At 44.7% G+C, this 21257-nt stretch overlaps 1 protein-coding gene and 1 long non-coding RNA gene across 7 annotated transcripts in view; one reads left to right on the forward strand and one right to left on the reverse strand.

The window, feature by feature from the left end:
* Positions 1-18: 18 nt before the first annotated feature.
* Positions 19-16699, reverse strand: LOC110345561 (uncharacterized). Its single transcript, XR_002388964.2, has 3 exons — positions 16578-16699; positions 14117-14177; positions 19-12794 (listed from the first exon to the last, which is right to left on the reverse strand). It is a non-coding gene; the product is annotated as an uncharacterized LOC110345561 (long non-coding RNA).
* The window catches only part of Tsku (tsukushi, small leucine rich proteoglycan), a 13725-nt gene continuing 8337 nt past the window's right edge, over positions 15870-21257 (forward strand). Inside the window, exon 1 of one of the 6 annotated variants that reach the window (XM_004863197.4) lies at positions 15870-16014. In XM_004863197.4, the coding sequence (XP_004863254.1) occupies positions 16002-16014 (13 nt within the window). In that variant the 5' untranslated portion in view covers positions 15870-16001. Of the gene's footprint in view, positions 16015-16811; positions 16981-17048; positions 17304-17727; positions 18092-21257 lie in introns of those variants that run through there. The other 5 variants (XM_004863199.4, XM_004863202.4, XM_004863201.4 and 2 more) reach the window with 5 other exon arrangements.

Genomic DNA, 21257 nt, shown 5'->3' on the forward strand with positions numbered 1-21257 from the left:
TGTATTGTATGTGGTAAGAGTAGGCATTATCTGATCAAACTTTTGTTTCAGATATTTGTATGTGTGTGGGGGTATATATCTGTAACCCTGGTTGTGATAATTAATATAGATCTCTTATTATGAGGTATCATTTTAAAAAACCCTAAAAGTTTCTTGCTAGAACATGTTTGCTCATGGCTTGCCTTGACTCTAATGTGACCTGGGAGTAACCTTCTATGGGGTAACATTCTGAAGTTCTGTTTGCTCTAGGATTAAAGGTAATAATTTGAGCACACAGCCCTTTGCACGCAATCATGTGATAACACACCCTAGATGCAATTAAAAAAAAAGGTCCCCAGGGTTTATTTGCTCTCTGGGATGCTTGGTCAGGAGGCTTTTGGGCCACTGTGTAGGAGAGAGATCTTCTCCTAGAGAGGGTGCTCCATCCAGAGAAGGGCCAAAGAGACAATGAGATTTGCTTCTGCAAATCTGTTGCTATTAATAAGTCGTTCATGCTGGTGTCAGTCGTGGCAAAGTCAGGAATCTCATGGTGGAGGCTCCCTGCCTGAGGAGCATGGTGGCAGGACACAATTGGTTCTTGTCAAGGAGATGGGACAAGGGGGAAATGAGAGGGTCTGATCAATTGGCAGGAACTGCTGGGCTGAAAGGAGAGAGAGGCCAACAGAAGACAGAGGGAGGAAGGAGTGAAAAGGCATATATGGGGGGCAGGTGAAGTCAGGGGAGCAGTCCAGCCTCTGGGAGGAAATTGACAGGGTAACAGAAGAGGGAAAAGCTCCTCCCCCATTTTCCCCTTCCTTCCTGGGTACTCTTTACTGAACACCTGATGATGTGGAGGCCATCTAGGGCTCCCGTGCACTTGGCACTAGGGTCTGTCACTTCAGCCTGCCAACGGGGCTCTATGTCCCATGAGTTGCTCCCCTTTTCTTCAACCCATCTCTTTCTGGGTCCCCTTATTCCCTGTACCTCAGCCACACAGAACCACTTGGCGTTCAATTCTCCCCTCCTTTCTTTGTTCATGGTGCTTTTACTACCTAGAATACCTCTGAATTCTTTGTTAAACCCACACTGCCAAGACCGAACAGGGCCAAAGGGATACCCTCTATGATGACACCTTTCCTGACTGCTCTGGCTACAGCCTGGCCCATTTCTGCCCTGTATGCGCTAGATGGATTTCTAGTAGGCATTGAAACTCTTTAGGACCTAACATATGTCTGTGTCAGTGTGCCCACTCAACTGTAGGCTCCTAGAGCCCAGCCATGATCAGATATGTGTCAAGTTCAGCAGGGAAACATTTGTTGGATGGATGGATAGGTGAACAGCTAGAGAAGAAAGACAGTAGGAGAGATGAATAAAGGGACAGGATGACAAAGGGGCACAGTGGCATTATAGAGCGCTCTTGACTGAGAATCTACAAACTTTCATGCTCATTAGCTCTGTGGTCTTGGACAAGTCATTCCCCCTACCTGAACCTCAGTCTCTCAAAATGGAGAAGTGATAGGATAGCATGTCTGACACCTGATTCCCAAACCCTCTATCTCCCATACTGAGACCCTGGTGGCCAGAGCATCACATACTGTCTGAATATGCAGGTGAGCTTAGATGCAAGGATGGGAGCAGAGATGCCAGAATGTGAAGAAGCCTAGAAGCCAAGGTGGGGAAGGACAGTGCCTTGGTGTGGACCCGGGGTCCTGGAAGAAGCTGAGCTCTGGAAACTACTGAGGAGACCACCAGCTCCTGACCCTTTATAACAACCACCCATCTGGGAAATTTGGAGGCCAAGGCTTTAGCCAATAGGACTTAGCCTATTAACTCTCTATGAGCCACAGTTGCCTGGCCAGGGAGTAGTTGAGGGAGCCTCTCTCTCTACTGGGTCCTCACCATCACCAAATGGCAAAGCTGTCTCCATTTCTTTTTTGTCCCTTCCCATCCTCCCATACCCACCACTGTTCTTTATTTTTAATTAATTTTATTGGTACATTTTAGGTATATGATATAATGACATTCATGATTGGAAATTTGCACCATTACATAAACTCTGTTGGTTCTTATTTTTTCCCCATTCCCCTGGCCCCCTTCAACCCCTCCATCCCTCCCTATTTACAAAGATTTTGCTTCAATTTTTCATTTTTCATATTAATTACATTCACTTCTTTCCTTTCCCCTACTCCTCCCACTTCCCCTTCCCCTTTGCCCCTTTTCTTCCTATTTCATATTATCCACCATACCCTTTAGTCCTTATTTACACTTTCAGTTTCTCACACTAGAGAAACTATTTGGTATTTACACGTGTGCCCTTTTTATTTCACTTAAGAGTATCACCTCAATGTGCATTCATTTAGGTATAAATGTCTCTAATTTCTCATTTTCTTATGGCTGAGCAGTACTCCATTTTATAAAAAAACCCACATTTTCTTTATCCAGCCTCCAGTTGATGGGCATTTGGGCTGCTTCCAAGTTTTAGCTATTACAAACTGTGCTGCTATGAACATGGGTGCACATATATCACTGTGGTATATTTCTTTTAATTCGTTTGGGGAAGATAGCCAGCAGGGGAATAGCGGGGTCAAATGGGACTTCCAGTCCTAGTTCTTTGAGGTAGCTCCATACTGATTTCCACAGTGGTTGCACCAGTTGACACTCCCACCAACAGTGGAGCAGGGTTCCTCTTTCCCCACAGCCCCGCCAGCATTTGTTATTGGTTGATTTCATGATAGCAGCCATTCTTTCTGGAGTGAGGTGGAATCTCAGTGCTGTTTTCATTGGCATCTCTCACAAATGACCAGTGATGTTCAACATTTTTGCATATGTTTATTTGCTATTTCTAGTTCTTTGTCTGAGAAATGTCTGTTCATTTCAGATGCCCATTTTTGGATTGGGTCTTTAAATTTGGGAGGTCTGATCTTTTGAAGTTCTTTATAGATTCGAGATAGTAGACCTTTGTCTGAGGAAGAGCAGGTGAAGATTTTTTCCCACATTGTGGGTCGTCTCTTCACACTGTTGGTGGTTTCTCTTGCTGTGCAGAAGCCTTTTAATAAGAAGAGATCCCACTTGTTGATTGTTTGTGCTAGTTCACGGGCAACTGAGGTTTTGTTCATAAAATCTTTTCCTACCCCAATGTCTTCAAGAGATCTACCTAAGCTTTGTTTCAGCTAGTTCAGTGTTTCTGTTTTAATATTTAGATCTTTAATTCATTTTGATTTTAGTTTAGTGTATGGTGAGAGATATAGGTCTTGTTTTAATCTTTCCCAAGTTGAAACCCAATTTTTCCAACACTATTTATTAAAGAGGCTATCTTTCCTACAGTGAGGGTGTTTGGCTCCTTTGTCAAAGATGAGGTGGCTGAGTGTGTCTGGAGTTGTTTCTGCATCTTCTAATCTGTTCCACTGGTCCTCAGGTCTGTTTCCTTGCCAGTACCATGCTGTTTTCATCACAGTAGCTTTGTAGTATAGTTTCAAGTTGGGGGTTGTGATATCCCCTGCCATATCTCTGTTACCTAGAGTTACTTTTGCTATTCTAGGTCTCTTCTTGTTCCAAATGAATTTTTGGATTGTTATCTGAAGGTCTGTGAAGTATGCTGCTAGAATTTCAATTGGGATTGCATTGAATCTGTATAGCAGTTTTGGAAATATGATCATTTTCACTATTTTGATTCTTCCTAACCAGGAGCAAGCGATGCCTTTCCATTTTCTGATATCCTCTTCAATCTCTCTTTTCAGAGTACTATAGTTTTCAGAGAAGAGGTCTTTGATGTCTTTTGTTAGGTTGATTCCTAGGAATTTCAGTTTTTTGATGCTATTATGAAAAGAATTGCTTGCCCTATTTCTCTTTCAGTGAGTCTGTTGTTGGTGTAGAGGAAAGCTATTGATTTTTGTGTGTTGATCTTGTATCCACCTACTCTACTGAATTTGGTTATTAAGTCTAGAAGACTTTTGGTGGAGTTCTTGGGGTCTTCTATATAGGGTATCATGTCATCTGCAAATAATGACAATTTGTCTTCTTCATTTCCTATCTTTATTACTTTTATTTCTTTCTTTTGTCTAATTGCCCTGGCTAATGTTTCCAAAACTACATTGAACAGGAGTGATGATAGTGGACATCCTTGTCTTGTTGCTGATTTTAGTGTGAAGGATTCAGTTTTTGACCATTTAGTATGATATTGGCTGTTGGTTTTTCATAGATGGCTTTTATCAGATTGAGGTAGAGACCGTCTATTCCAATTTTTGTAGAGTTTTTTCATAAATGAGTGTTGGATTTTGTCAAATGCTTTTTCTGCATCTATTGAGATGATCATATGGTTTTTGTCCTTGGGTTTATTGACATAGTGTATTACATTTTTTGATTTGAGTATGTTGAACCTTTCCTGCATCCCTGGGATGAATCCCACTTGATCAGGGTGTATGATCTTCTGGATGATTTTCTGCATTCTATTTGCCAGTTTCTTATTAAGGATTGTTGCTTCTCTGTTCATTAGTGAGACTGTCTTATAGTTCTCTTTCTCAGTTGGGTCTTTCTCTGCTTTGGGGATCAAGGTGATGCTTGATTCCAGGAATGAATTCGGGAGTATTGCTTCATTTGAATTTCATTGAAGAGTTTAAACAGTGGTGGCAGCAGTTCCTCTCTAAATGTCTTGTAGAATTCAGCAGTGAAGCCATCAGGACCCGGGCTTTTCTTAGTTGGCAAGTTTTTAATTATGTTTTCAATTTCATTGATTGATATTGGGTTGTTTGGAATTTTTAGGTCTTCTTCGTTCAACTTTGGTAATTCAATCATATCTAGGAATCTGTCCATTTCTTCTACGTTTTCCATTTTATTAAGAGTACAGGTTCTCGAAGTAGGTATTGATGATCCTCTGGGTTTCTGCTGGGTCTGTTGTAATTTCATCCTTTTCATTCCTAATTGCATGGATTTAGGCCTTTTCTTCCCTTTTTCTTTTTTCTTTTTTGGTATCGGGGATCAAACTCGGGTCCTTGTGCTACTTTTTTCTTTCTTTCTTTCTTTTTGTATATCCTTTTATTGGTACATTTTAGGTGTACAATATAATGGCATTCATCACTGGAGATGTGCATCTTTACATACTCTCTTGGTTATTTTTTCCCCTTCCCCTGCCCTCCCTTCAACCCCTCCATCCCTCCCTATTTACAAAGGCTTTGTTTCCATTTTTTCATTTTCTCATATTAATTCCATTCCCTTCTTTCCTTTCCCCTACCCCTCCCACTCTGGCCCTTTTCTTCCTATTTCACATTATCTATTATACCTTTTAGTCCTTATTTACACTTTCAGTTTCTCACACTAGAGAAACTATTTGGTATTTACACGTGTGCCCTTTTTATTTCACTTAAGAGTATCACCTCAATGTACATCCATTTAGCTATAAATGTCTCTAATTTCTCTTTTTTTTTGCTGAGTAGTACTCCATTTTATAAAAAAATCACATTTTCTTTATCCAGTCTCTAGTTGATGGGAATTTGGGCTGTTTCCAAGTTTTAGCTATTACAAACTGTGCTGCTATGAACATGGGTACACATATATCACAGTGGTATGATTCTTTTAATTCTTTGGGGAAGATCCCCAGCAGTGGAATAGCGGGGTCAAATGGGACTTCCAGTCCTAGTTCTTTGAGGTATCTCCATACTGATTTCCACAGTGCTTGCACCAGTCTACACTCCCACCAGCAGTGGAGCAGGGTTCCTCTTTCCCCACAGCCCCGCCAGCATTTGTTATTGGTTGATTTCATGATAGCAGCCATTCTTTCTGGAGTGAAGTGGAATCTCAGCGTTGTTTTCATTTGCATCTCTCGAATGATCAGTGATGTTGAACATTTTTTCATGTGTTTATTTGCCATGCCTACTTCTTTGTGTGAGAAATGTCTGTTCATTTCAGATGCCCATTTTTGGATTGGGTCTTTAAATTTGGGAGGTTTGATTTTTTTAAGTTCTTTATAGATTCAAGATAGTAGACCTTTGTCTGAGGGACCGCTGGTTAAAATTTTTTTCCACATTGTGGGTCATCTCTTCACACTGCTGGTGGTTTCTCTTGCTGTGGAGAAGCTTTTTAGTAAAAAGAGATCCCACTTGTTGATTGTTTGTGCTATTTCACAGGCAACTGAGGTTTTGTTCATAAAGTTTTTCCCTATCCCAGTGTCTTCAAGAGTTCTACCTAACCTCTGTTCCAGCCAGTTCAGCATTTGTTTTAATATTTAGATCTTTAATCCATTTCAATTTTAGTTTAGTGCATGGTGAGAGATATAGGTCTAGTGTTAGTGTTTGGCAAGTTGAAACCCAGTTTCTCCAGCACCATTTATTAAAGAGACTACCTTTCCTCTAGCGAGGGTGTTTGGCTCCTTTGTCAAAGATGAAGTGGCTCAGTGTGTCTGGAGTTGTTTCTGCAACTTCTGTACTTTCCTTTTTCTGATATGGTTGGCTAAGGGTTTGTCAATTTTGTTGATTCTTTCGAAGAACCAACTCTTGGCTTCATTGTTTTTTTTTTGTATCTTTCTCTTAGTCTCCATTGCATTGATTTCTGCTCTAATCTTTGTAATTTCCTCCCTTGTATGAGCTTTGGGTTTGTCCTGCTTTTATTTTTCTAGAAGTTTGATGCTCAGCATCAGGTTGTATAATTGGGCTCACTCTGTTTTCCTAATATGCGTATTCACTGCTACAAACTTCCCTCATAAGACTGCTTTCATTGTGTTCCACAGATTCTGAAATATTGTATTGTCATTGTCATTTAATTGTAGGAACTGTCTGATTTCTTCTTTAATTTCCTCTGTAACCCATTGGTTATTCAGATGTGTGTTGTTCAATTTCCATGTGTTTATGAAATTCTTGCGGTTTCTTTTGCTATTGATCTCCAATTTCATCGCACTATGGTCTGATAATATACAGGGGATAAAACTTCAATTCCTTTGCACTTAAATATGTTCTAAGAGCGAGTATGTGGTCTATTTTGGAGAATGACCCATATGCAGCTGAAAAGAATGTGTATTCTGATTTTTTGTGGGGTGGAACATTCTGTAAAAATCTGTTAAGTTCATTCATTCAAGAGTTTGATTGAGTTCTAGTGTTTCATTGCTTATGTTTTGTTTAGTTGATCTATCTATTTGTAACTGTGGGGTATTGAGGTCCCCCACTACTACTGTATTAGTACTTATTTGATTTCTCATGTCTGTTACTATTTTTTTTATATATTTGGGTGCACTAGTGTTTGGTGCATATATGTTTATGATTGTCATCTCTTCTTCTGGGATTGTTCCCTTTAGAAGGATGTAGTGTCCTTCTTTGTTTCTCTTAATCAGTGTTGGTTTGAAATCCACTTGATCTGCAAAGAGGATAGCTACGCTTGCTTTTTTAAAATTTCTTTTCACATGGAGTACTGTTTTCCATCCTTTAACTTTCAGTCTATGAGGTTTTTTTGAATTAAGTGTGTTTCTTTTATGCAGCATATTGTCGGATCTTACTTCTTGATGCATTCTGCCAGTCTATTTCTTTTGATTGGTGAATTGAGATCATTAATGTTGATGGTTATAACTGATACATATTGACTTATCATTGTCATGACTTTTTCTTTTTGTTGGATTCTCCCTGTTTGAGTTTAATTTCTTGTTGCACCCAATGGATTCATTCTGCTGAGCTTCCTGGGGTTGTGATCCTCATTGTCTTTTCCTAGGGTATTGTCTAAAATTTTTGGAGTGCTGGTTTGGTATTCATGAAGTTCCTAAGGTGCTCTTTGTCATGAAAGTATCTTATTTCTCCATCAACTTTGAAAGATAGTTTTTGCAGGGTACATCAATGTGGGTTGGAGGCTGTTTTCCTTTAAGGCTTGAAATACGTCACTCCAGCCTCTTCTGGCCTTGAGGGTTTGTGTTGAGAAGTCTGGTGTGATTCTGATGGGCTTTCCTTTTCATGTGATTTGTTTCTTTTCTCTAACTGCTTGTAGAATTTTGTTCTTCTGTTGGGTTTCTGCAATTGTAAGTATTATATTCCTATGTGTAGATTTTTTTTGATCAAGGTTAGTTGGAGTCCTATATGCCTCACTTATCTGTATGTCAAGTTCTTTTCCCCTTCTTGGGAAGTTTTCTGCCATCACTTCTGTGAACAGTTTTTTTATGTCACCTGTACTCTCTCCTGTTTCTCCATTGACTCCAATCAGTCTTATGTTATTCTTCTTTGGATCATTTATTAGCTGCTAGATTGATTTCTCATGATCCTTTTCTATTTTAAAGCAATTTTTCTTTTCCTGGTCACTAATTGCAATCTCATTTTCTATATCTGAAATTCTGTCCTGAATTGGTTCATTCTGCTGCATAAACTTTCAGTGGAGTTTTTAATCTCCTGTAAATGTTTGCATCTGTTTTACTGATTCCATTTGTTTCCTTTGTTGGGATTCCATCATGTTCCTCAGCTCCTCTATTTTTTTTTTATCTGTGTCCTCTCTAGATTTATTAATGATGTTTTGCACTATGGGCACAATCTGTGCTGTTATCTGAGAAATTATTTCTGATTTCATTTTTCCCAGATCCTCTTTTGTTGCCAGTTCAGGGAGTCCAGGTGGTTGCTTTAGGTGATCTGGAAGTCTGATTTTGAGACTTGTTTATATGTCTTCTCATTTCAATGGGGTAGGGGGAGGGTGGTGTGCAGCTGGCGCCTGGGCAGCTCACCTCCTTAGTGCTGGGGACGGCGGTATGGCAGTCTGGAAGGTTCACCTCCTCTGTGCTGGGGATGGCTCTGCTCCTGTTGTCCTTTTTATTGTAAAATATTTGTAGCATAAAATTTGTCATCTTAACATTTTTTAGAGTAGAGTTCAGTGGTGCTAAATATTTATAATGTTGTATGGCCATCACCACTGTCTATCTCCATACTCTTTTCATCTTGTCAAACTGAAACTATGTCCATCAAGTGTATGTGTGTTAGATCTGGTTCATCTGTTATGTTGCTTGAGTCCTTTTCTTCCTTATTTATCGTCTGTCTGGTTGTTCTACCTGTTATTGAGAATAAAGTATTGAAATTTTCAAATATGGTAGAACTACTTCTCTCTGCACTTCTACCAGTTTTGGTGGGCTCATTAGTTATACAAATGTTCATAATTGTTACATCTTCTTGCTATACTGTAACTTTTGTAGATATAGTCCTCTTTTGTCTCTCTCTTCCTTTTTGGTGTGTGCTGGAATCCAGGACCTCATGTATGCTAAGCAAGTGCTCTACCACTGAAGTACATTTCCAGTCTATTGTTTTATATTTAAAGTTGTTTTTCTGCTATTGGAATAGCCATTCCCGCTCCCTCAGCTACTGTTTGCTTGAAATATCTTTTGTAATCCTTTCATTTTCAGTCTACTTGTATCTTTGGATCTAAAGTGAATCTCTTGTATAGAGCTTATATACATGGGCCCAAGCTTATGATAGTTTGACTTAATTTTTTTTTTTTACTACAGTGGTGCAAAATCAATATGCATTCAGTAGAAAACAAAGTATGAATTTTGAGTTTTTGTATTTTCCCAAGCTAGTCATATGCAGTAGGATACTCTGTTGCAGTGCTTGGCAGCAGCAAGGAGCCACAGCTCCCAGTCAACCATATCATCACAAGAGAAAACAGCCAATAATCTACAATGTACTGTGGTGCTTGATAGATTAGGTATAAATGTATTTTTGATATTAAGATATTTCCAACTCACAGTGGGTTTATTGGGCCATAACCTCATCATAAGTTAAGGAGCCTCTGTAGTTTGAACATGTTATTTAAATCCATTCTGTCAATCTTTGCCTTGATTAGAGTTTAATCCATTTACATTTTAAAAATTAGTGTAACCTTCCCTTACCCAGTTTCACTTTCCACAGTTTCAATACACTTGCAGTCTACTAAGTTCCAAAAATATTAACAGAAATTCCAGAAATAATTCATAAATTTTAAATTATTGTGAGTAGAATGATGAAATCTTGCACTATTCTCACTGTCAATTCCATCCCATCTAAGACTTGAATTGTCCATTTTCCAGCTTATTCCCTTTTGGTTATTGATTTCACAAAACTACATTTTTATTCATTGTGTGCATAAACTAATGTTTTAAAGTAGTCTCTTAAATTATGTAGAAAACAAAAAGTGGAGTTATGAACTGTCATAATAATGGTAGCATTCATAACTACACATACATTTATCCTTATTGAGATCTTTATTTTTTCATACAGCTTTGAATTACCTTTCACCCCATAGAACTCCCTTGCAGGTCCAGTAGTAACAAACTCTCTCAGCTTTTGTCTGGGAATATCTTAATTCTTCCCCACCTTTGAAGGACACTTGGGATATACCCTCCCTAGTTGACATTTTTTTTTTTTTAGCACTTTGAATATATCAGTCTGCTACTCTCTGGCTTTCAAAGTTTCTGATGAATAATCTGATAATCTTATTTAGAATTCCTTGTATGTGATGAGTTCTCTCTTACTACTTTCAAGATTTTTAAGATTCTATGTCAGGCTTTTGGCAATTTAATTATCATATACCTCTTTGTGGGTCTCTGAGTTCACCTTGCTTAGAGTTTGTTTGTTGAGTTTCTTGAATGCTTACACTTACATTTTCTATGAAATTGGAAGATGTGCAGTTATTATTTCTTCAAATATTCTTTCTACTCATTTCTTTCTCTTTCTTCTGAGACTCCCATAATGCATATGTTGGTCAGCTTGATTGTATCCCATAGGCTCTGTTCATTCTTCTTTAATCTTCTTTTGTTCCTCAGACTTGATAATATCCATTGTCCTATCTTCAGATTTGCTGCTTCTTTTGCCTCCTGAAATCTGTCTTTGAATCCTTATAGTAAAATTTTCATTTCAGTTATTGTACTTTTTAGTTCCAAAATTTTTTTGGTTTGTTCTTAGGTTTTTTTATCTTTTTATGAGTACTTCCATTTTATTCATACATCATTTTTGTGACTTTCTCCACATATCCCTTTTAGCATTTTTAACAAAGTTTTTTAAAAAGTCTTTTAAAAGTAGATCTCCATCCAAGTCTTCTTTGGTTTCTGTTGGTTTATTTATTCCTATGAATGAGCTATACATTTCCATTTCTTTGTGTGCCTTGTGATATTTTGTTGAAAATTAAGCTAATACTTTGGTAGCTCTGGAAATTAGATTCTCCCCTTTCCCTAAGGCTTGCTATTTTTTGTCAGTTTTGTTATTATTGTTGAAAGGTGACATGTGTCAAGGACCAGCCTGAGGTGGAATGTAAATTTAAACTCTTCCTGAGTCTTTTCTAACATGTGTGGTCACTTTGTAATTTTTTCATATATGCATTTGCTTTTTAAAAAATTGTGCTGCTGGGGATCCTAGGCCCTAGAGCATCTAAGCAGGTGCTCTACCACTAAACTATATCCCCAGCCCTTATTCAACTGCTTTTGCATGGGCTAGCCTATAATATCTAGCTCTCAAAGGGGGAAAAAATAAAGAGGGAAAGGATAGCAGCTCTTTAAATCCCCTGGAAGTTGCTTTAGCTGGAGGACAAGGGTCTTGGAACATTTGGGAGGCTCAGAAACAAACCTTACTGCTTCTTCATCTACACTTTTTGGAGCAGAGGCAATAATCAGGATCAGAGCTCAGGTCTCAGTATTCAAGACAGTGAACTTTTTGTGCAGCTTGGTTCTCACAAATTATGTGCAGGTTTCTCCAGGTACACATGCACAGCTGTAGGACTAGCCATTACTGTGTTACCAGCTGAACTGGAATGAAATTAGCCACAATTTCCTGTCCAATAATTCCTTGGAAGTTTTAAGCCTTCAGTAGTCCTGAGTTCCAAAGCAGTTATAGCAGACAGATTCTGTCAGCAATTGTCTCAGTCAGAAGACAGGTTCTTGATGTTCCCTACTCTGCTACCTTCAGAGAATCCTCTTCCCTGTCTACAAAAATATAGGAAATGCTTTTCCTATGATGTAGAATGAATAAGCCATAAAAGTAGTCAGGAATATTCATCAGGTGGTTTTACTACATTCCAGGCTCTGTCTGACACATTCTACCTGGATTAATTCATTTAATCTTTACAATAACCTTTGAAGTAGGAGCTATTGTTTCATTCACTTTACAGATTTAAGAAGTAGGGCAGGGAGAGATTGGTGTAAGAACTTGCCCACTCTGAGGCTGGGATTTAAACCTGTGGGATTTGGCTCCAAAGAATGCACCTTGCCTTAATAAAGGAATCAATGATTGAACAATCTTGTTCCTAATAGAAGTGTCCTCAGTATACCAAGGCACCAGAAAAGAAGGGGAGGCCAAGGGGGCTTACTGGAAGAGGTGATGCTTAAGTTAAAGTTGATATAAGTAAGAGCTACGGTGGGGCAAAGAATACCTCTGAAGGACCAAAGACCTGGAACTCCCAGCATCTGCAGGGAGCCTTAACAGCTGGGATGCAGAGCATCAGATGGAGGCAGGAAGCAGGACTGTAGAACAGGTTGTACTGAGCCACAAACCAAGTGCTTCCAGGCTCAGTGGAAGAGAAATTGTGGGAAATGGAAATGTCTTTGCGAAGGAGGTGGTGGATTTGGAAGGCAGCAGGGATTGCAGCTGGTAGACTGGGCTGAGAAAAGCATTCCAGGCAGGGGAAAAGCATGGGGGTGGGAGAGTGGGAGAGAAATATTTAGGGACGCATTTGATTTGGCAGGAGGGGAGGAGTGCTTGTCATACAGTGACTGCTGAGACACCAGCAAAGTCATTGCACAGAACTAGCCCTACAGCAGAATGGCTCGAGTTACCTCACTGAGTCAGTTTCAAGTTCCAGTTGTGCAACCATGGATGAGTCATTCTGAATATCAGTTTCCACATCTGTAAAATGGAAGTAATAATCAATTACCTAAGAACTTTGCTCAGAGGTTTAAAAAGTAAGAAGGTGTGGGGAAGGACTTTGCCAACCCTAAGACATTCTGCCATGTCACCCAGTCCTCATACTAACCAAGGGACTTTTAGGAAATATAACATGCCACCTGCCAACTCAGACTGACAGAATCAGAAGGGAGTGGGAGACATATTCTTTCCCCACCCAGTGCTTGTTTTCTACTTCTTCTTATGTGGTCCTGAGCCTCTGTTGACTTTAGACCTGCTAGCTTCTGACAGCTGGAAAGAAGACAGTGCAGGAGGAAAAAATAGATCTCCTGTAACCTTGTGGAGATACACCGGATTTAGAGAGACTTTTCCAAAATACAGAAAATGAGCAAAGCAGCCAAAGGGACTAGTGATGCCCTCTGACCACCACAGGAGAGTTCTTTGAGAAGAGAGATCCTCAAGTAATCATCCTAAGCCACATGATCTGGTTAGGTAAGTCAATTAAAAGCACACAGCACTCTACAGCTTACAACATATTTGCATTGCATTAACTTGTTTGATCTTCCCAATGTCTGTGAGGTACAGCTTCTTACTTATCCCCATTTTACAAGTAAGAAGACTAAGGCTCTAGGGAGGAAGTGACTGCCCAAGGCCCACAACTACCCAGTGACAGAGTGACAACGCGCACTCAAGACCCTTAGAGTTCCTGAACTTTCTACTACACCACACTTTGCCCTTTGTGGAGACTGCATGGTAGTAGAAAGCAACAGAGTCCTAACTGTCCTAGCTCTTCAGAGACTATGCTGTGCATCTTAGTTACTTTCTCCTTGCTGAGACACAATACCCACATCCACAACTCTAAGGAGGAGAGGTTTATTTTGTCTCACAGTTTTTAGAGGTTTCATTCCATAGTCTGCTGGTTCCAAGGCAGGACAGCATGGCAGAGGGGCAAGGCAAAGGAGAATTGCTCATGGCATAGCAGGCAGGAAGCAGAGACAGAGAGGGAGATCTAAGCAGGATGAAAGGAGAGACTCTACGAGGTCGCGCCCCCAGTGACCCACCTCCTCTGACCAGGCTTCACCTCCCAAATCACATTTAGTTCTAAACTCATTATGGACTATTCCACTGATAAGTATCACACTCTTATGATCCAGTCACCTCCCCAAAACCCCATCTATGAGCAGAGGAGGCTTTGAGGGGATATCCAGATATAAACCGTAACACTGTGTAACCCCATGCTGACCTCTTGCACTTTCTGAGCTTCTCCACTAACAATCCAGGGTGGTTGTTGTTTGGATTAAATGTCAGAATGATTTTTAAAGTACCTAGCACATTCTCTGACATGTCACAGGGCCAGGATGACTTCAAGAAGGGTGAAGAGAATGCCTAAAAAAAAAAAAAACAGTGCTCAAATACAAAGTGATTTGCAACACACTATAATAAGAAGAGGGACTGACTTTGGCAAAGGACTTCCAGAAGGAAGGGGACCTGGGACATAAACTTGAAGAATTCCAGGGCACCTACTCTCCCTCCTCCTTATTTCCTTGATAGAGCCTGGGAGCTGAGGGGGGATGGTCAGAGGTAGAGCCCAGGGACGCATATCACATAGGCCTCAAAAACCATGCAAAGGAGTTTGACTTTTCCCCGTGAAGGGTTAAACAGGTAAATGTCATGAAGCATTTTATAGATTTGTAGTTTAGAAAGGTTTCTCTTCTGGCAGTTTGGACCACAGACAGGAGCTAGGAGGGAGGAGCCTAGAGACAAAGAGATTGTCAACCAGAGGCCTGGTGATGGAGGAGGGGGAGAGCTGTTGAGATTCTCCAGCTGGGGGCCACCTCCCAGAAGATCAAGGGCAGGGCTGGGGATTTAGCTCAGTGGTTCTGCCACCACCTGCCTCGAAAACACAAGGTCCAGAGTTCTATCCCCGGTACCAAAAAAAAGAAGATCAAGGGCAAGGGCAAGGATGAATCTGGAAGCTCAGAAACTGCCTCTAGCTACCAGCAAAGTGTGAAGAATTGTTTACCACATTAATAAGTGAGAGGCCCTTCTGGGGCCAGCTGGGAAATTTACCATTCACTCCAAGCGAGAAAGGAGGAAATTCCTTGGGGCAAGGCAAGTGGCAGGCAGGGGACTCCTTCAAAAGATGCCCTCCTAGTTAGCAGAAAAGGCAGCCCACACTAGGCTGGACAAGCCATTCATTCCCCTGTCCCTCCCCTCCCAAGCTTGCCGAATTTCCGGCTGCCACCCTAATACCTGATGGAAGATATTTTAGTAACTACAACCACACACCGTGGTTCTTCCTGTGAGCTTTTCCAAAGTTACCTTGTTTACCCCTCAGTTGTAGAAACTGTTTCCGAGAGGTTAGGTAACTTGACTAAGCTTACTTAGAGCTGCTAAATACTGTACAGGGCTAGAACCTGGACCTGTCTCAGCTTGATCCTGAGAAGATACTGGTTTAGGCCCCTTTCCCAACCAAACAGGGAGCCTTGGGATGTGGGATGGTGGAAGGAGGGTTCAGACCCCTCCCCAGAGGCCCAAAGTGTGCAAAGTTAAGTTTCAGGAGCCCCAGTATTAAGCTCAACTGTGAGGAGGACTCCAGCCACAGAGGGGCATATGGTACCAGTGCAGATGGTTTGCTGAGGACTCTGAGCTGGATGATATCAAGGCCTCCCAGTCAGCGGCTGGATCCTAGCTGGAGAGGGTAATGAGTGCAGAGGAGAGAAGGGTGCTCCCTGCTCCCACACATGTAAGACCAGGCTCCCAGCTGTCACCCTGTATCTCTCTAACTGGAAGGCTCCATGGGTCTCAGTCCAGGGGAGTCCCTACAACCACAGGACTTGCAAGACCACTTCATTCTGTGAGCAGCAGGTCCGACTTTGCTGCAGAGACCCTTCCCCTCTTTTCCCCAGACACACCCACTCATGCATACACACATATGCACACACAAAAGCCCAACCAACATTTTGTTTGTTTTTTAAAGTAATTAGGAAAGGAGTAAAAAGACTGGATGTAGCAAGTCTGGGCCAGGCAGGGGGAACATTGCCCAATGTTTCCACTCTCTCCGAAGTGGGACAGAAGTTCCTGGGAGGTCCAGGGCGGGATAGAAGTCTCCACTACCCACCCCCATCCCTCCAGTGCAGAACTGTCCCCCTCTGAGGGGGGCACTGTCAGGGTGTGCAGCTTGGGACCCCCTCCTTTCCCTTCCAGGGAATGCATTCATCAGGTAATTCCTCCCTGCAAGCCTCTATTTTAAAAGTTTTGTTTTGTTTTGTTTTTTGCATGCTTTCCTGGGAATGTATTCATCAGGTAATTCCTCGCTGCAAGCCTCTATTTTAAAAGTTTTGTTTTGCTTTTTGCATGCTTTCCTGCCTCTTTTAGCATATAGAGGTGTGGGAAAGGATGGGCTGCAGAGGAGGAAGGGACACACTTAAACTGTTGCCTGGTCCCAACAGTTTCCCTGCCTAAAAATTCGGCCTGAAGCTGACCGTTCTCTCTTTAAAAGAAACAAGTCTGTTGGCTTTCTCCTCGACTGCCAGCTTTTCTGCCGAAGCCCAGCTCTCCTCTGTAGGCTCGTCTTCCGGCCAGTCTTTCTCTGCTTCAGATTCTTTGGTGTCTCTAACTTTTCTAGACCTCTGACTCTGAAAATAAATTGGGGCGGGGGGGGGGTTACAACTGGAGAAGAGGAAACCCTCATCCACTCATCCTCTTTCTTACCAACAACTCTTTCTCTACACACACACACACACACACACACACACACACACACACACACACACGCGTACGCACTTCGGCGACCTCCAGATGTTCCTGACCGTGAGGCCATCTGCTGAAATAGCTCCGGTGCTCAGGGGGAGGGGGCAAGGAGTAGGGATGCAGGAAGTTGGGAGTGAGGCCTAGTGGAGTGGGCGGGAGCTGCGCACTTTTGAGACGCTCCCTAGGGTGGGACCCTGGCTCGGGCAGGGGGTGGGGCTGAAAGAGCCGGGCCAGACCGGCACTTTGGCGACACTCCCTGAGCCTCCCGGCCGCCGGCTCCCACAGTCACTGGGCGCGGGGCAGCGGGGAGCCCGGGGGCGGGCAGGGGCCGGGGGGGCGGGCGGCGCCGCACCGCGGGGAGAAAAGCGCCGGCCCGAGGGCTCACGCCGGGCCGCCTAGGTGAGCGCGCCGAGGCGGTAGCAGCTCAGCCTTCCAGGTAGGTGCGAGTCCCGGGGCGGAGCGGGAGTGGGACGGGCGTAGCAGCCCCGACTCCAAGCTTGCGGCTGCCTCCGGCGGGCAGGCGGCAGCGGGGCGGGGCTGGGTCCCGCCCGGACCCCTCAACTTTTCCCGGACCGGGCGACGGCCACCGCGGCCAGGGGAACCCGGACCGAGGGGAGAGGGCTTCTGGGAGACAAAGGCTCTGCCCGGTGACCGTGGGCGTGGGCCGGAGCCTCCGGGGTCTTTGTGCGGACACGTGCACCTCACGATTGTGGGGCTTTGTGGCTTTGGGCTCCGGGCCGTGCTTCTGTCCCTGCCTTTGTGAGTCCGCGGCTTCGCGTGGCTCCCCTGTGCCCGTGTCCGCGCGGGTGGGCTCGCGCGTGGGTGTGGGTGGGCGCGCCGCCGCGCGTGTGCGGACAGGGTCCGCGCTGTCGACGTGTCTGGGTGGGTGACCGAGGAGCGGGTGCGCGCTGGGAGCCGGACGCCGCCCCAGCTCCCCGCTCCACCGCAGTCCATCCGCCCCCCCAGTTGGCTTCCAACTTTTCTCTGGGCTCCTTCGGCAACAGTCTGCGTCGTCCCCGCGGCCGCCAGCCCAGAACAGTGGCGGGGATGGGGGGTCCTGGCAGCCCCCCTAGCTCTCACCTCCGGAGGTCGGCTGGGCTGCGAGGGGATGGGGGAGGATTGGTGGGTGGGGGATCCGCGTTGTCCAGGCTTGGACAGGGCGGAGCGAGCCCTACACCCGTGCCGGACGCCACGGGGAAAGAGGGAGGGAAGAGAGTGGGTGTGATCTAGAGGCTTCTGCCTAGTCCAGACACCGGTTCCAGCCCTCGGCTCCGCCTGGCGCTCCTCCAAATTTGCAGCCCGCCCGCCCGGGGAGAGAGGACCAGCCCTCTGGTCTGGTAGGTGAGAAGCCACCGTCAGTCTGGCCTCAGGCCTGATCGCCGCCTTGCCTGCCCGAGGACCTCGAGTTAGAAGAGAGAACCGTGCACGCGCTGTTTTCCAATGGGACGGTCAGTGGCCCACTGTAGGCACCGGGCTCTTTAGGGTGCTGCTAGGCCTCGCCGAGTGGCGGTCACCCAGACGCCACCTGCCCGCGCACACTCAGCCTGGCAAGTGTGGTTCTATCCTTACTGTTGTGCTGTGCCCTTGGGATAAGCCTAGACTTTTAGAGCTCAGGTATTGGCCAGAGAGGGAGGGGGAGCAGACCCAACAGATTTTTCTTTTGGTATCTGGGATTGAACTCAGGACCTTTCGAGGCAGGCGCGGTGCCACTGAGCGAAAACCCCGGCTCCCAACAGACTTTTGATCCTGTGTGGCATAGATAGCCCTCACATCTGCCTCCCCGCTCCAGAGTCTGCAGTGAACTTGCCGAAAGCTGCAGGCCAGAGGGAGGCCGCTGGCCACTGCCGTAGGAAGGAGGGAAGGAGGGCACTTTCCTTCTTTCTCTGGGCCGTCGTCCAGCTTCTGGAGGAAATGTGGACAGCCTCTCTCCCTCCTTGATGATCTGACTGTTTGCCTGAGGTCCTAGAACCTGGAAACTCTTTGATGTGTAATATATACCTCCTTTCTGACTTGACCAATTCCCGGGCACTAACTGCTCCTCAGGAACAGGAGATCACAATGCAACTCATAGCTTTCACCACCATTCTCCACCGGCTCAAAGGCAAAAGCAGACAACTCAAAAATGGAGGGGAAAAAACAGCTTGTGGGTGGGCAGAGATCAGGTCAATTTTCTTCCTAATTCAAACTTCTGGTTCAAAGCAGCAGTGGTGCACTGAAGAGTTCACTCATCCAGCTGGGCACAGTGGCTCACACCCCTGTGATAACAGCAGTTCAGGATGCTGAGGCAGAAGGATCACAAGTTTGAGTCCATCCTGGGCAACTTAGTGAGATCTTGTCTCAAAAAAACAAAACTGGGATGCTGGGATGTAGCTCAGGACTCCTAGGATTCCATCCCCAGGACTGGGGGTAAAAAACTTCACATCATTTCTTAGGGCAAGGCTGAGCTATGCTAGGCACTGAGGATACTTTCTAAGGAAGTCTGGGCCCCACCTGGAAGTCTCCTGGCAGAGCAAGTTTTAAGACAGGTTCTATGGGAAAAACCTGGGTGAGGGGCCCAACAGCAGATAACTCTGCTCATCTGCTCAGTGTTGGTTTTTTTGTACTAGGAATGAAATCCAGGGCCTCACACATGCTAGGCAAGCAATTTGCCACTGAGCTGCACCTCAGAGTCCTTTTTATTTTTTGAGATAGTGTCTCATTAAGTTTCCCAGACTGGCCTCCTGAACTCCTCTTGAACCTCCTGCCTCAGCCTCCTGGATGGCTGGAATGAGAAGTAACTGATTACAGGCACGCACCACAGCACCTAGCTGCTCAGGGTTTTGAAGTCAGTGAATGCACAGGGGAGGCAGGAAGCAGTGCTCACAGCGGGAACAGCATGTGGAGGACTCCATGTGCTCTGCCAACAGCATGGAGGAGGTTAGCACTGTGTGGACTGTCAGATGCAAGGTCCTGGGCTTCGGAATTGGAGTTGAACTGGAGACTGGGAGGGAAGGCAGTTGCCAAATTACTGAAGATCACTCTGAGCTGAGATTTGAACCTTAGGCACTGGAGACCTGTTGGAGGGTCTGCAGGCACAACTGGGTGGGATTGACACTTCCACAAAACCCTCTGGCTTGTGGGTGCTGCTGGAGGCTGGGAGACCAATCTGGAGGCAGTGTTCTCCAGGCTCTTAGAGTCAGAAGGTCTAGCTTTTCCTCCCACTGCATTGCTTCCTAGCTCTATGGCCAGGGACAATTCACTGGTCTGATTCTCAGTCTCCTTATCCTTCACATGATGGCACTAATTCCTGCCCTGCTGAGCTGTTGTATACATAAATAGGATAATGACTTATATGTGCTAATAAGATGAGAAGAGGTTTGGAGCATGCATTGTACAGACATTTGCTGGGTTGTACTCACAAGAGAAATGCCTGAGGTTCAAATCCCAGCTTGTAGTGATCCTCAGCCTTCAGCTAATCTCCAGTTCTACCATGGGTCTAAACCTGATTACACCACTTGGCAAAGCCCTAAGTATTTTGCAAGCATCCCCAATTGGAAGGAAGTTTGGTTCCCTGACATGTCATTCATCTGGTTTTCCCCCTTTGCATGGCCAGGCCTCATGTGGAAGAGAAGCTGCGCGTAGATTTTTGTAGGCAGCCCTAGACCAGGGGCAGCCCAGGAGCCATGTGAGCCCAGGAAGAGGTAACACTTTGGTTAACGAGGGGCAGGTTAGACTGGGAAGGCCTCACAGAGGAGGCAGCTTTTGAATCAAGCAAGTAAGAGTTTGCAATAGGGTCCCTTTGTTGTCATTGTTAGAAGGAACAGCCAGTGCAAAGGCAGGAGGTCCTAGGGGAGCAATGGGTCTTAAGCCTAGAAAGCAGTCGTTGTGAAGTGAGTTTTAGAGTGCAAGCTGCACTGTGGCGCTCAGCATGCCTGGCATTGGAGGAAGGGGCCTGGGCCAGGCTGTTGTAGTAGGGCCTCCTGACCAGGCCTGGGCAGGGGAGGGTGTGCCCAGCCTGGGGGTGAGGAAGAAGAAAGACAATGACCTACCCACCCAGGGCGGCTGCTTATTTGACACCAAGTCCTCATTGTGTCACAGGCAACACAGCTGCTTCAGCCTGCTTTGGCCTCTGCAACTTTTCCCTCTCCCCCTTACCAGTTCCCTAGTAGAGCCTGGTTGGGGTCCTGGGTGGTGCCCTGAGACAGAATCCAAGGCCTCAGGAAATGTATTTTGGATTCTTCTCCATCCTGTGCCCCTGCCTTGCTTAGGCATCTGCTGGTGATGAAGCTCTTTTTCTTCCCTGGCCCCTGTGGTCACCCATTAGAGGGTGGGAATCAATATTCAAGCATCCATTGGTGCCAGCCTGGCTGAGTCTTCACTTTCCTCAGCACTCATCACAGTAGCCCACTGGCACAGTACTAGGTCTCTCACCGTGGTACATGTGAACACTTAAACTCCAAACTTGAGTGCAGGCACACGAGCCTCAAGTAGGTAAAGGCCTGCAGGGTGGGTTCCGGTCTGCCGAGTTTGCCGAGTTGCAAAACCCCTTTCCTCTGCTCTGTACTGCCTTTCCCCATGTACACACATGCTGTCCACACCTACAGGAACTTGAAAGTCTTCAGGAAGATGACGTTTTGGAAGGAGAAAACAGTACCAGGAAGGCACCCTCCCCCTATGAGGGTGCTGGGCTTTGAGGGCCCAACTAAGTACAACTGTGTCATCTGACCCGATCTT

This window comes from Heterocephalus glaber, unplaced genomic scaffold, assembly GCF_053883595.1.
Source record: "Heterocephalus glaber isolate CG9 unplaced genomic scaffold, H.glaber_assembly_v1.0 deba00001428, whole genome shotgun sequence".
In the NCBI taxonomy this organism is placed as follows: Eukaryota; Metazoa; Chordata; class Mammalia; order Rodentia; family Bathyergidae; genus Heterocephalus; species Heterocephalus glaber.